This window comes from Tubulanus polymorphus, chromosome 5, assembly GCF_964204645.1.
Source record: "Tubulanus polymorphus chromosome 5, tnTubPoly1.2, whole genome shotgun sequence".
NCBI lineage: Eukaryota > Metazoa > Nemertea > Palaeonemertea > Tubulaniformes > Tubulanidae > Tubulanus > Tubulanus polymorphus.
This window is the reverse complement of record NC_134029.1, coordinates 5,447,121-5,462,899: the sequence shown is the minus strand read 5'-3', so window position 1 is coordinate 5,462,899 and position 15,779 is coordinate 5,447,121. Positions and strand designations below refer to the sequence as shown.

General features: G+C 40.2%; 1 protein-coding gene across 1 annotated transcript; it reads right to left on the bottom strand.

Annotated features, from left to right (window-relative positions):
* Positions 1-123: 123 nt before the first annotated feature.
* Positions 124-9,113, bottom strand: LOC141905139 (N-alpha-acetyltransferase 15, NatA auxiliary subunit-like). Its single transcript, XM_074793916.1, has 19 exons — positions 8,918-9,113; positions 7,535-7,619; positions 7,349-7,453; positions 6,862-6,950; positions 6,486-6,554; positions 6,201-6,335; positions 5,692-5,843; positions 5,395-5,606; positions 5,069-5,175; positions 4,750-4,986; positions 4,498-4,650; positions 3,956-4,084; positions 3,701-3,850; positions 2,930-3,181; positions 2,696-2,804; positions 2,485-2,583; positions 2,246-2,392; positions 2,041-2,138; positions 124-1,508 (listed from the first exon to the last, which is right to left on the bottom strand). Exons 1-19 carry the CDS (start codon positions 8,972-8,974, stop codon positions 1,308-1,310), a joined length of 2,586 nt encoding a protein of 861 aa, XP_074650017.1. The 5' UTR covers positions 8,975-9,113; the 3' UTR covers positions 124-1,307.
* Positions 9,114-15,779: the final 6,666 nt, after the last annotated feature.

Sequence of the window (15,779 nt, the reverse complement as noted above, 5' to 3'; positions counted from 1 at the left end):
CAAAAACTCATAAGAATTCTGTCCTTTGGCCCCACAAAATATCCCGACTCAACTCATCCAATTGAGAAAAAACAGATTCAGAAAAAAAGAAGTTCTTTTTTCATTCTGTATAAAACAGGAATTTTATTAAAAGTTTGTTGGCTACTGTCGTCATCTATACAAATCTGAAACAGAACTCAATATAATTCTGTAAAATAATCCAGCTTTTATCTAATATTAAACACTGTTGTAGGTTGTGTTGATACGATAAACACAAAGCAAGAAACGAAAGAGTTAAAGCGTTTTTAGGTCATCATCATAATCGAGTTTGTCAACTTCGAATATTTTTTTAGATCAAAAATATTTTCAACCGAAGCTCTCTATACGTTACGTACAAATGAAATAAATCAATAAATTACGTAATTCATCAACGAGATACAATAAAACGCTTAGAAAACATGATCCAAACCGGTAGTCAGTTACCACATGCGTAATCATGGATTAAAACCAGAACTGCACACATTCCGGTTACTGACTTCATGCACCAGGTCGGTTTTTCTTGAAGTTCTTATCATCTAATACGAACGTATTTTCAAAAATCTTCCTCAACTCAATCACACGAAAAGACTTGATGAAATAAGGTGTGCCTATCCATAAAATATATACACTCGATAATCATATATGACCGACCTACATTTCAAGTATTATGTATGAAGGACACAAGATTTTTCTGGCTCTAACAGTCAGAATGTACATGTACATATATTTTATGGGAAGCCTTGTAAAAAATCAAGTACCGCTCATAGGAAATCAGTCGTCAACATTTCACATACCGGTATGCAATACAGAGGAGATGAAATAAAGAACGTTTAACAGGTTAATTCAACTGATTCACTATATAAACAACTAATAATAACACACCGCAATTAAATAACTTTTTATCAAAAAGTCTGCATCATTCGTTATCAAATCAATGTCTCATCATAATGACTGGATAGCACGTCATCACAACATACCGTATCCTATCAACGCCAACAAATGTTTAAACCATTTCATCTTCATTTATCTCGATTATGTTTATAACATAGAAAGTGGCAGTCCCGAGTCACAGTCCGATGTCATATTCTCTTCCAATCACACGCGTACTTATATATTTATAATAATAATAGTCATCATAATATTTATCTCAAGCAGACGTTGTTTTCGTAAGTCCCGAATTTCTGTTTTCAACACCAAAAGGAATAAACGCGCGTAATTTTTTTCTTCTTAAAGCACCAATGCAACAAATGTTCTTCGATAATCAGCTAGCCCGAACGAATCAGTGTCTCCTATGAGTCCGTGCCGTTTTCTAGCAATGGTGGCGCTTCAGTCGTCGTGTTGGTGTAAGCAGAATTACCATTCGGACTACTAATGAAAGCAGTTGCATAGGGGTGTAGGTTGTGGCAATTCACCTGGTAAGCTTCGATATCTTCAGCGCTGACTTTGCCGAACTCGCCTCGTCGCAACGATTCGAGTAACTGACTGCAAACCTACGTGAAAATAACGCATCAAAAGAGAAAATGAATACGAAATAGTAAATGGGGATTTTTCGCTCGAACTGATCAAACTGTATTGATCATACCCTGAACTGCTAAATGGCTGACCCGAGGCATGAACTACTGAATGCTAAACTTAACTAAACCAACTTTAGTTCTGAGAAAATCTTCAGAATTACCTATTTTTACTTCACAACATCGTTTACAGGGTGGCCATTTTCCACCTATATACAAATTCCCTGATTTTTTTTCTATGTTATAACAAAAAATCTCTGGAGTGAATTTCTTGGTTAAAAATGGTTCAATTGATTAATTTTCTATGAATCAGGTATTGATAAAGAAACGCGTGGTTAATAACATTCCCTGAAAAATTCCCTGGAAGAGTTTTCCAGGTTTTTTGGAAAATTTGTCAAATTCCCAAAAGTTATTCTAGATTTTTCTGATTACTGACCAATTTTTCTGACCAATGAGTGGCATGAAATAAACACTTATCACACTCTAACAGATGTAGCAAATTGGATCTTACCTCAATTGATGCATCCTTCGTAGAACTATCAATGGTCATGATTTTGTTTAAGGCTCTCTTCTGAGACGAAGAATCCAAATGCAACATCATTTTGGCAGCTAAAAAAAAAAAAAATAATCATTTCGTTCGATGAAAAGCAATTGAGGCAAATGTATTTACATAAATACAATTAATATAATACTTCGAACATCTCATTTTGATGTACCTGCAGCTACGTGAGGATAAGATAATGAGTTAGCTTTCAAGAATTCTTCATTTACCAACAACGGATCGTTCGACGTGAATATAACCGATGTTTGATGATCTATTACTTTCATTAGCGAAACATCCAACTCGTTTCTTTTCTCATTTACTGAAAACAAATAAACACAAACAGATGTTCAATCATGCCTCGAAATGGCGAAGAAAGCTGCCATATTTCAAATTTTGATTTCTTGAACGTACCTAATTTGATAAATCTAACTATACACGTGTGTAAATGTGGATGATTAGGTTCAACTGCATAGCCGCGCTTGATTGCTTTTAGCATAAGAAGTAATTTCCCTGTTAAGATAACAATAAATACTAGAGAAACAGCAGATTTTATACTCGTCGCACAGTCGTCGTTTAAGGCAGCATGAAGGGGACAACCAGAACAACACAATAAACCACATACCTTTTCTAAAGTACACTTCAAATGACAAGCAGTGCGTTTCGATTTTTTGATTGGCCATTAATTGCAGATGTTTTAGGAATTTGATAGCTTCCTCTAATGGTTTCTCAGGCTGAAAATAACGTTTGAATCATAAATATGAATCATAAATATCTGGTATCCGCTAGCGTAGAACAATCCCACCACCCACACTGATGAGAGACACATCATTGATTCACGCATGAATTTGAACCATACCTTCTCTAAACGTTCAGGAATTAGTTCTTCCTCTTTCGGCCCATCCAACTCAACGTCTTGCGGTTTCGGTTTATTTTGTTCTTTCTTGTCCGCCTCGGCCTTTTGTCGTTCTTTCTCCTTCGCCGCTTTTTTCTGCGCCTTGCGTTGTTTGTTGCGAAGTTTTTTCAATTCGGCGTTCGTCAGATTCTCTGTGTCTGCCTGTTCATCTCGATTACTATCGGTAAGGGGATGATCGTACAGTTCTAGATAAATCTGCAATTTGAAGACAAGGTAAAAACCTATGCTTATTCAGGTGCCATTTTGATAAAGCAAAGATAATTTTACAAAATCTCTATATGAACCATCGAACTTAAACTATTAACTTCAATTCCCTCAGTGTAAGACTATCTGTGAGCTCCAATGGTCTACTTATTTCCCTTAAGTCAATTGATTTTCCACTCAATACCTATTGGCTTTCATTAGTTAGATGCAGTTCTTTTTAATCAAATTTGTACTAATTATAAACCCCTTCTATCTTGTAGTTGTTGTACTAACTGTACAAAATGAATTTTGAATGAACTATATTATAAATGAACCTTCATGGTCTGAAGCAAATAAATAAATAAATAAATGAAATAAACTAAACAAAATGTAATTTATCCAGTTTCTGAAAATCTCTGGGGCTCAGGGGAATAATGGTCTCGCCAATCTTAGACCAGCTATGACACGAAACTAGCATTAACCAGTCTCAAATCTAAGCAGTGGCGCTGTTTCCTGAAGGCACAAACTTACATTAATTGCCAGCTTAGCTGCCTTGAAATAGAATGGATGACTACGTAGAGTTTCTTCGAGTCGCAGCAAACCGATGTACGCTCGCAACGTCATCTTACGCATACAATACGTGTGGAAGTCGAACTGATCTTCAATTATTTCATAGAAGTGCTGAAAATAAAAGCCGATTATCACGTTAAAACGTTGCATTGGATTGGTACATTTCAGTTAAATTTCGTTTGATAACTGTGAACCTGTCAATCAGTTCATTCTTACCCTATCAATTTCATGACATTTTTTTAGCGCTTCGCCCCATTTCCCTGAACGTTTAAAGGCTGCTGCACATTCCGTCTGGAACCACATACATTGCATCTCGTTCAAGTTCTCCATGGCGACCGCGCCTTCCTAGAAAATTGGATACAAAAACATGCCATTACATGAACTAAACAATGACAGCGGTATAGCTAACCAGGGTCCCTACAGATCCGTCATTCCTGAATACAAGGAGTATTAAGAGAAAATTTCAAGACAGTGTCTGTATCACTTTCATTTCCAAATTACTGTCAACTCTGTTTATCTCAGTAAATCCGTTAATCAATTGTTTTGTAAACAACTTTTATCCTATACACTAACTAAACTTGATTTCTTATTTGGTAACTGCCTTATTGGGGAAAAACAAATCCTGGTCCAACTGTACTGATTCAGGCGTCGTTTTCTGTACAACTACCAGCATTTCTAATTGCAGATTACTCAAAATTGAAGGAGTTTTTAAGCAGTCGTAGGGACCCTGCTAACTTAGCCCCCAGTGCGCCACTTACCCTCGTAAATTTCGAGCACATTTCTTCAGCCTCTTTCACCATGTTCGCACGCAACATGTATTTAGCACATTTCGAATTGATATAACGATCGGCTGTGTCTAGCGATTGTGCTTCGTCTAAACTTCTCACAGCTTCTTGAATATCACCAGCATGCTGCAACACAATACATGTTCAATGATTCTCATAGACCGACTCAACATTCTCAAGCTTCTTAGTTTCCTGCATACCAAGGTTACTAAAATGTACACTGACCTTATACAATTTACCACGAAAGACATGTAGTTCAATTAAAGTAGGAGTTTGTTCTATCTGTTGGTCTATATGTTCTAAAGCCATTTTGACTTGACCCAACTGATCGTAATGTTGCGCAAGAAGATAATGAGCCCACAACTTCGTCGACGGCGGCTCCTTTTCACCACCGGGCGACAAAACTTCATCGGATTCTAACGATTTTACATAACCGGTAATCAGTTCTTCTAATATTTTCACCTAAAACGAGAAACATGTAAAATAAGTTATCTTGTTCAATTAGCCAAATATGAGTTTCACTAATTCGGAATAAGACACTAACCTTTTCTGGATCTGTATACACATGTCTAATATTTACAAACAATGGCGGCACACCTTTTTTTAATCCCTGTGTCAATAGTTTATCCGCTAAACTTCTAAATATATCACCTGGAAATGAAATGCCACACAATGATGATTAATATAGGAGCCGATAAGGGAAGAAATGCAATAACTGCCAAGATTGATATATCAATGTCACCTAAAGGAATGAATACCAAAGCAAAGCACAACGGGACCACGGACAAACCTTGTATTAGCATAATGAATTTAATCCAAGAAACTGACCCCCGAGACCACACCCTTAAACTTATCACGATCGTCACTTACCCGAGACAGAGACTAGTGGTAATTTCTTCGGAGCGATAGGTCGCGGGTATTTCTCGGCAAGCTCCGTGTAGAGTTTCATTCGATCTTGAGAGGTTTTCACGCAGAGCGCTTTTTCTAAACCGTCGTAATACGACCAGTTCTCCGGGTTTCTGTCGATTAGTTCGCGATACAAAATTTCCGCATCTTTATTCTGTCCTAGTTTCAGTAGGATACTGCCTGAAATGTGAAAAATTAAGTTCATTGAAAAATCGTTTAAGCGAATATAACATCAAAAAGTTGAATCAGGTTTGGATTAACTTGCCTCTAGTTTCAAGAACAGCGACTCTATCGACCATTTGGATATCGTAGTTTTTTAGATGATCTAACGCTTCTTGATACCTGCCTGCTTCCCTCAGTACCATGTTCTGATAGAGTAACAACTCACTGTGCTCGTAATCGAAAGGCTTTACCTGGAAGATCACAAATCATTTGGCATTATACACACGATAACATTCATTCCAGTTTTTTTTCAGGGTTCTTACACATCAGGGAATCCAAAATTCCAAGATATTTCCCTGTCCCTGGAGAAAAACTTCCCTGATATAATTACAAGATATCCTCAGTTGGGTCTGTTTTCTAGAGCTCCTCATTACCAGCATGAACAAGACACAAAAAATTCAAATTCCCTGATTTTCAAGAGTCAGATTTCCCGGACTTTCCCGCAGAGAAAAGTATAGCCAGAATTTCCTCTTTCCCTGATCTTTAAGAACCCTGTATAGAGTCAGGAAGTGCCAAGATATTGATGATTGTGAAGAAGCGAAACTTACCGTCTGTGTTTTTCTGAATTCGTCTAGAATTTTCCACGCCATATCGAACTGTTTCAGTAGATGATATGACATGGCGTAGCCAATCCACGAAGCTCGCTGGCCCGGACGGAGCACCAATAACTGATAACGTGTATCCTAAAATACCATTCATATGATAACACTGTACAGACACAAGACACTTCAGACATACGAAAAAGACTTAAGTCAAAATTAATTCATTGTCTACGGTATAAAACTTCTATATCACTCCGATGAAATAATTGCTTTATCAATTGAAATTCTTACCCTATATCCTTCCAAATCTCGCATCTGGATTTGAAGAAGAGATAAATCCCGCAGAATCTGCAAATTGTCCTGAAATTGAAAAATATCTCATTAAGTCAGCTGGTAGAATGTACATGATTCAAAATAGATCCCACTGAGGGTGTATCGCCATCATCTGGCTAATGTAGCTAGTTATTTGATTCAAATATCAATGAAAATGATTTGATCGAGAGACTACACACTCCCATGCTAGAATTATGATACAATATACACAATACATGCACGTATTATTGATGATATGCTACCTATGATAAAAAATACATAAAGAGAAATTCCCTGATTTCAATTGAATCAAAAAATTTCAGAAGAAAATTTTGAATTTAGAGCTTCGTATTACCTTATCCCACTTGAGGGCGTTGCGGTAGCATTTGATCGCTTCGTCATATTTCCGATCAGATCGTTGAAGTAAACCATACACGTGCCAACCTGACATCCATCAGTCAAGAGAAACAGTTGATAGAAGGGACCTTGACTAATCATAACGATGTGTTATTGTCTTTTTATACATATCTTTGACATATTGCAATAACGTTTCATCCATCATACTATATGAACTCTAACATCAACATTATAGCTGTGACCGGTTTATTTTCAAGAAATTATGCTAAAGAAAGTTGCACTTGGGCTAAGTAATTTTACATTTCTAAACAGCTACATGAAATTAAAATAAATTTCCTAAATAGTTCCACCCTCAAATTAGATCAAATTACCGAATATATCATTTTCAAATTTCTAAGTTTGTCTCAATTTCCTGGTACTGTCATGGTAGCCATATGAAATATGGAAACAGGTCCTGCATTATTTCTCACATTTGAAAAGGATACACACATGACTGCGGAGATCATTTCTCAAACCACGTCTCACGAAATCATACGCCTCTTCTTTCCGACCGAGACAATTCAACGTCAAACCTTTCATCGCCAAAGTTTCTGAAATTTGTTAAGTTATGAAGTTAGTAGGTACCAGAAAATCTGTCCATAAGTCATTGTAGATTAAATACATGAACAAACCTCCATGCTCGGTGAACTTCGGGTTGGTGAGGATCTGCTTTGCAAATTTCAACCCATTCTTATATTGCTTTTGCTCGTAGCATTTCTGAAAAAAGAATTTATTGAATTTTATTGACTCTATCGCTTGTACTGTACACAACTTCACAACTCAATTAACTAGGTATGTTATCTAGTTCGTAACCTGTCCATGGATTACTTTCGCAGGCCTATATATTCAACAACCACATACGCTGGTATAAGCCCATGCGAATATCAAATCTTACCACCAACGATTAGTTAAATAACTAGGATACAGACTGAGTGATGCCCATCAAACTCCTGTCAAATAGCCTGAGTATATATGGTCCAGTTCATCATTCGCTGAATTTTGTAATAAACCGTAAGGACCTTAATCAGACTACGCCCAATAGCAAATTAAAACAACTGGAGTTGTGTGGCTGGACATTCAGCCAAATCAATTTGACAGGGTATAAACAAGAGAATAGCAGTGAGTTTCAGTTGCTGTGGCTATGATAATATTGTTGAGGGTCACATTTGCCCAACTTCAAGCCCAGTTTCACAAAAAGGATTAAGGCCTAAATCGATTTAAAATAAACTGAATTAATGAAGAAATTAAATCGATTTAAGAGTTAAACCTTTTTGTGAAACTGGCCCCTGTACAATAACCTTTCTCCCACCAGAATTTGTTCAAGGGCGTACTACAATTCAGATCAGATCAACAACTTGTTACATGCAAGCAACCTCACCCAACTATTCAAAAATGGATTTCCTATTCTTTTTTGACGAGGATGTTGAAATTTTAAGCAATATTCACCACAAATAGCAGAAAAATGTGTGTATGTGACCATTCCAGCCAAAACTAGTAATCACCGATTCACTGACAGTACACTGCCTTTTGATTTGTCTAAAGCAACTAATGATGCCTTTGGCAAAAACTCTACTGCAAGCCTAGCATGCCTAGGGCTTAGAAAACCTATGAATAGCAAGGCCAAGTTAGTCTTATAAAAAACAATATGGAGGTTGTCACAGGATCCGATCTTAACACTTTTCCGATTGCCCGGGACAAGTATATTCTCATAAGGGCAATTAGTAGGTTATCATTATCACTTGTACCCCGGGCTAGTGCAATTTTATGTCACAAAGCTTTTTCCCACCCGATACAACAGATAGTGCCACCAATCGAACTGCCTGTGTAGGGCAAGTAACTTTTGGAGGGGGCAAGCGAAATTTCAGAAATGCTCGCCCCCCCCCCCCCCCCCGGGCAAGTGGCTTTCATCCCTTAGATCGGACCCTGATTTTCATAATCAATGGATGGCCAGTGGCAGGGTGATGGAATTGTCGGCGATGCGGTATCCGTTCTGTGTGATCGATGATGATGCTCACCAATATTCGTTTAAATAGTGTACTCTCTTTAGGAGGTAAAGGGCAACTGGTTGGCATTTTGTTGATTTTTCAGTGAGATTCACACGGCGTCTTCGTCGTCGGCGAATTTCATTAATTTCCAGTGAGCAGGGGAGAGAGAAAAACGAGATAAACCCTCGTGCAGCGGCACAATATTCACACGCACGGCGAATTTTTCAATATGGCGAACGGGCTAGGTGGCGCTGCGATTTGGTCGAAAGTCAATTCGATTTTATTGACTCGAGATATTTCTTTAATCATCAACAATTTTTGGATGTGGCAAATGGATTTGATACAATGATTTATTGAATAAAAATCTTTTATTTCAAAACTAAATTGAAAAGGAACACAGTCATCATGTCATATATATATGAGCCATCCACGTTCCCGTCTCGACCCGTTACTGTCTCGACCCGTTCCCGTCTCGACCCTACCGTACAATAGCGCCACCACAGTCGATTATTTGAACTATAACACTACGGCGCGTATCGGATTCGTTTTTCGCATGTGAACCTACCAACAATTTTAAAAAATCAAATTAGATTTTTGAAAACTTTTCATTGAAAAGATCGAATGATGGAAACGGTATAAGCTTAAGTGCAGATCCGCACCTCCCCGCGTAAACGGTTCAATCAATTACATTTAATATCAATACGTATTTCAGATTCAAAATTCAGCAATTCAGTGGTTTGCCATTGGTTAATTTTTAGATACCTTCACTAGAAAGATTTTAGCCTGGATTCTGTCATTCAGCAGATTGCGTCAATCACGAGAGGTGTGGATCTGCACTTACCAAGAAAACGCCTCCAATGTCAACAGAAGTAAAAATTCAAGATGCGAAGTAAGCAATTTCCCGTCGAGATTTCCTCCCAGAAATAATATATATTTACTGGTAAAGCTAAACTAATTTCAAATATAATCTTGAATGAATAACACGAGTGTAATTATTTTGGTTTCTAAAAAATAAAATCAACTTTCCTTAAATCTCTCAAACCGTTTTTTTCAAAAAACGACCCGGCCCGGGGCATTTTGTTTGGGGCATGTTTATTGCCATTAATCAATTCGAATTCATCAAATTTATGAAGAAAATTAATGTATGAATTTTGAAAAAAAATAAAGATGATTGTTAAATTCATGACGCGTTATCTTTCTCTACAGATCCCGTGGGTCTTTCTCCATGGACCCTATGTTCCTGTCTCGACCCTTCAAAACTGTCTCTAGTCTCTACACAGTCCCGTGGACACCATGTTCCCGTCTCGACCCTTCTAACCTGTCTCTAGTCTCTACACAGTCCCGTGGACACCATGTTCCCGTCTCGACCCTTCTAACCTGTCTCTAGTCTCTACACAGTCCCGTGGACCCTATGTTCCCGTCTCGACCCTTCAAAACTGTCTCTAGTCTGTACACAGTCCCGTAGACACCATGTTCCCGTCTCGACCCTTCACACCTGTCTCTACTCTCTACACAGTCCCGTGGACCCTATGTTCCCGTCTCGACCCTTCACATCTGTCTCTACTCTCTAGACAGTCCCGTAGACACCATGTTCCCGTCTCGACCCTTCACATCTGTCTCTACTCTCTAGACAGTCCCGTGGACACCATGTTCCCGTCTCGACCCTTCAAAACTGTCTCTAGTCTCTACACAGTCCCGTGGACCCTATGTTCCCGTCTCGACCCTTCTAACCTGTCTCTAGTCTCTACACAGTCCCGTGGACCCTATGTTCCTGTCTCGACCCTTCAAATCTGTCTCTACTCTCTACACAGTCCCGTGGACCCTATGTTCCCGTCTCGACCCTTCAAAACTGTCTCTAGTCTCTACACAGTCCCGTGGACACCATGTTCCCGTCTCGACCCTTCTAACCTGTCTCTAGTCTCTACACAGTCCCGTGGACCCTATGTTCCCGTCTCGACCCTTCAAAACTGTCTCTAGTCTCTACACAGTCCCGTGGACACCATGTTCCCGTCTCGACCCTTCTAACCTGTCTCTAGTCTCTACACAGTCCCGTGGACACCATGTTCCCGTCTCGACCCTTCACATCTGTCTCTAGTCTCTACACTGTCCCGTGGACCCTATGTTCCCGTCTCGACCCTTCTAACCTGTCTCTAGTCTCTACACAGTCCCGTGAACCCTATGTTCCCGTCTCGACCCTTCTAACCTGTCTCTAGTCTCTACACAGTCCCGTGGACCCTATGTTCCCGTCTCGACCCTTCTAACCTGTCTCTAGTCTCTACACAGTCCCGTGGACACTATGTTCCCGTCTCGACCCTTCTAACCTGTCTCTAGTCTCTACACAGTCCCGTGGACCCTATGTTCCCGTCTCGACCCTTCAAAACTGTCTCTAGTCTCTACACAGTCCCGTGGACACCATGTTCCCGTCTCGACCCTTCTAACCTGTCTCTAGTCTCTACACAGTCCCGTGGACACCATGTTCCCGTCTCGACCCTTCACATCTGTCTCTAGTCTCTACACTGTCCCGTGGACCCTATGTTCCCGTCTCGACCCTTCTAACCTGTCTCTAGTCTCTACACAGTCCCGTGGACACTATGTTCCCGTCTCGACCCTTCTAACCTGTCTCTAGTCTCTACACAGTCCCGTGGACCCTATGTTCCCGTCTCGACCCTTCTAACCTGTCTCTAGTCTCTACACAGTCCCGTGGACCCTATGTTCCCGTCTCGACCCTTCTAACCTGTCTCTAGTCTCTACACAGTCCCGTGGACCCTATGTTCCCGTCTCGACCCTTCTAACCTGTCTCTAGTCTCTACACAGTCCCGTGGACACCATGTTCCCGTCTCGACCCTTCTAACCTGTCTCTAGTCTCTACACAGTCCCGTGGACCCTATGTTCCCGTCTCGACCCTTCAAAACTGTCTCTAGTCTCTACACAGTCCCGTGGACACCATGTTCCCGTCTCGACCCTTCTAACCTGTCTCTAGTCTCTACACAGTCCCGTGGACACCATGTTCCCGTCTCGACCCTTCACATCTGTCTCTAGTCTCTACACTGTCCCGTGGACCCTATGTTCCCGTCTCGACCCTTCTAACCTGTCTCTAGTCTCTACACAGTCCCGTGAACCCTATGTTCCCGTCTCGACCCTTCTAACCTGTCTCTAGTCTCTACACAGTCCCGTGGACCCTATGTTCCCGTCTCGACCCTTCTAACCTGTCTCTAGTCTCTACACAGTCCCGTGGACACTATGTTCCCGTCTCGACCCTTCTAACCTGTCTCTAGTCTCTACACAGTCCCGTGGACCCTATGTTCCCGTCTCGACCCTTCAAAACTGTCTCTAGTCTCTACACAGTCCCGTGGACACCATGTTCCCGTCTCGACCCTTCTAACCTGTCTCTAGTCTCTACACAGTCCCGTGGACACCATGTTCCCGTCTCGACCCTTCACATCTGTCTCTAGTCTCTACACTGTCCCGTGGACCCTATGTTCCCGTCTCGACCCTTCTAACCTGTCTCTAGTCTCTACACAGTCCCGTGGACACTATGTTCCCGTCTCGACCCTTCTAACCTGTCTCTAGTCTCTACACAGTCCCGTGGACCCTATGTTCCCGTCTCGACCCTTCTAACCTGTCTCTAGTCTCTACACAGTCCCGTGGACCCTATGTTCCCGTCTCGACCCTTCTAACCTGTCTCTAGTCTCTACACAGTCCCGTGGACCCTATGTTCCCGTCTCGACCCTTCTAACCTGTCTCTAGTCTCTACACAGTCCCGTGGACACCATGTTCCCGTCTCGACCCTTCACACCTGTCTCTACTCTCTACACAGTCCCATGGACCCTATGTTCCCGTCTCGACCCTTCAAAACTGTCTCTACTCTCTACACAGTCCCGTGGACACCATGTTCCCGTCTCGACCCTTCACATCCGTTTCTAGACAGTTTCTGGGATACTCTGACATATCTAATCGGCTTGTAATATTTCCACTCAGTGGGACAAGCCTTTAAAAAAGATGGAAATTAATATTAAAATTGGTCGAATATTCATTGATTAAAAAGATGAGAAATCTACAAAATCGATGCCGACGGACTGAATATTGATACATGTATACATAAGGAAAATTTCTACAATTTTCAATCAAACTCAGTGAAATTTTAAGGAATATGTACCATACACATTACAATGAAAACTCATTAGAACGAACTCAAAGAACCAGAAGATTACAACCGACATTGTCTTAATAGTCGAAATTCTAGATTTTTGATAATCGATAATTCGGTAGGTATATCAGAAGTATAACTAGGTTACAATGTTCCTTGGCTGAATCCCATGGTCTTCAATACGAAAGGCTTTCATTCTCATCTTAATTTTCATTTTTTTCTGCCTGTTGTAGCCCGACAAATCGTGAATGACAAATCATTACTTATATCGAAATATCTTGATACAAGATACGTAACACACAGCCACCATCTTAATGGCTTCACTAAACCTGTGTCCACTAAAAATGTCGAGACGGGAACATGGTGTCCACAGGACTGTGTAGAGAGTAGAGACAGGTGTGAAGGGTCGAGACGGGAACATGGTGTCCACAGGACTGTGTAGAGAGTAGAGACAGGTGTGAAGGGTCGAGACGGGAACATAGGGTCCACGGGACTGTGTAGAGAGTAGAGACAGATTTGAAGGGTCGAGACAGGAACATAGGGTCCACGGGACTGTGTAGAGAGTAGAGACAGATTTGAAGGGTCGAGACAGGAACATAGTGTCCACGGGACTGTGTAGAGACTAGAGACAGTTTAGAAGGGTCGAGACGGGAACATGGTGTCCACGGGACTGTGTAGAGAGTAGAGACAGGTGTGAAGGGTCGAGACGGGAACATGGTGTCCACGGGACTGTGTAGAGACTAGAGACAGGTTAGAAGGGTCGAGACGGGAACATAGGGTCCACGGGACTGTGTAGAGACTAGAGACAGGTTAGAAGGGTCGAGACGGGAACATAGGGTCCACGGGACTGTGTAGAGACTAGAGACAGGTTAGAAGGGTCGAGACGGGAACATAAGGTCCACGGGACTGTGTAGAGACTAGAGACAGGTTAGAAGGGTCGAGACGGGAACATAGGGTCCACAGGACTGTGTAGAGAGTGGAGACAGATGTGAAGGGTCGAGACGGGAACATAGGGTCCACGGGACTGTGTAGAGAGGAGAGACAGATTTGAAGGGTCGAGACGGGAACATGGTGTGGGGAACAACGTGATCTAGAAATCAACGCGTCATAAAATTGAACAAGATCTTTATTTTTTTGCAAAATTTATACAATAATTTTTTTTTCATAAATTTGAGGAATTACATTTGAATTGATAAATGGCACAATGAAACATGTCCCAATCAAAATGCCGCGGGCTGGGTCGTTTTTAGAAAAAATGGTTTGAAGGATTTAAATAAAGTTGATTTTATTTCTAAGAAACCAAAATAATTCAACTCGTGTAAATCATTTGAAATTAGTGTAAAGCTTTTAAACAGTGAATATATTCTTCCCAGATTCTGGGAGGAAATTTCGACGGGAAATTGTTTTTCGCATCCTGAATTTTTACTTTTATTCACATTGGAGGTGATTTCCTCATTCGATCTTTTCAATGAAAAGTTTAAAGAATCTAATCAAGTTCTAAAATTGTTGGTAAGTGTCACTGATCGTTCTGTGAAAACCGAATCCGATACGCGCAAGTGTTATGGTTCAAATAATCGACTGTGGTGGCGCTATCGTACGGTAGGGTCCTCATGGCGAAAATTAATTGCTAACAATGTTAATGGAAACTTTTTCAATGTGGTCAAAAATATGTATAACTCCATAAAATCATGTGTTGAATTAAATGGTTGCACGTCACAATACTTTGCAGCTGATAGAGGCTTAAGACAAGGCGAAAATCTCTCACCTATCCTCTTTTCGTTATTCTTAAACGACATTGAAGAATTTTTCATTGATCGTGGAAAACCAACTTTGTCATTTATAGAAAAACTAAATTTGAATCGTGATCAGGATATTGAAACTTTACTGAATTTATTCATAATACTATACGCAGATGATACAGTTATTCTTGCTGAGGATGAGAAATCTCTTCAGCTACACTTAGATACCTTATTTGAATATTGCGCGGCTAATGGTCTCACTGTTAACCCAGAGAAAACTAAAGTACTAGTATTTGCGCGAAGTAAATCCCGGATAAAAACGATTTCGAAATTTATGTTTGGTGATCAAGAGTTAGAGGTAGTTGAAGATTATGTTTATCTCGGAGTAAAATTCAATTGGAATGGTAACTTTGCTAAGGCAAAAAAGTATCTTTACGATAAAGCTATCAGAGCTATGTTTTCGATCGTTCAAAAAGGCAGACGTTTGAAATTGCCCATAGATGTTATGTTTAAATTATTTGATACGTGTGTTGCTCCAATAGCCATGTATGGGTGTGAGATCTGGGGATATGAAAATCTTGATTTATTAGAAAATATTCATCGCTTCTTCTGTAAAATCTTAATGAAAGTGACGAAATATTCTCGCAACTTACAAGTTTTATCAGAGCTAGGACGTTACCCTTTGAATATAGATGTTAGACGCAGGATGATTAACTTTTGGGTGAAAACAGTATCTGGAAAGCAAACCAAACTTAATTCAATACTCTATAAAATATCTTTCAATTTATTTTTAAGGGATAAATTTAAGAGCCCTTGGTTATCATATATAAAGAAAACGTTTGATGACTGTGGTTTGTCCTGCATTTGGACGCAGCAATTCATGACTAACAGTAAATCTTTTTCAAAACGAATAAAACAGATACTCCGTGACCAGCACCTTCAAGAAACTGTATCTGCCATAAATACTAATCCGATATACACTAACTTTAGGCAATATAAAAATGAT

Excerpts from the sequence above, each read along its gene's own strand:
- LOC141905139 (XM_074793916.1), bottom strand. The coding sequence starts at position 8,974 with ATGCCAACCAGTTGCCCTTTACCTCCTAAAGAGAGTACACTATTTAAA. Across the intron at positions 2,584-2,695 it reads TGAAGTGTACTTTAGAAAAG|GGAAATTACTTCTTATGCTA; the intron begins GTATGTGGTTTA and ends TTATCTTAACAG. Across the intron at positions 2,139-2,245 it reads TTATCCTCACGTAGCTGCAG|CTGCCAAAATGATGTTGCAT; the intron begins GTACATCAAAAT and ends TTTTTTTTTTAG.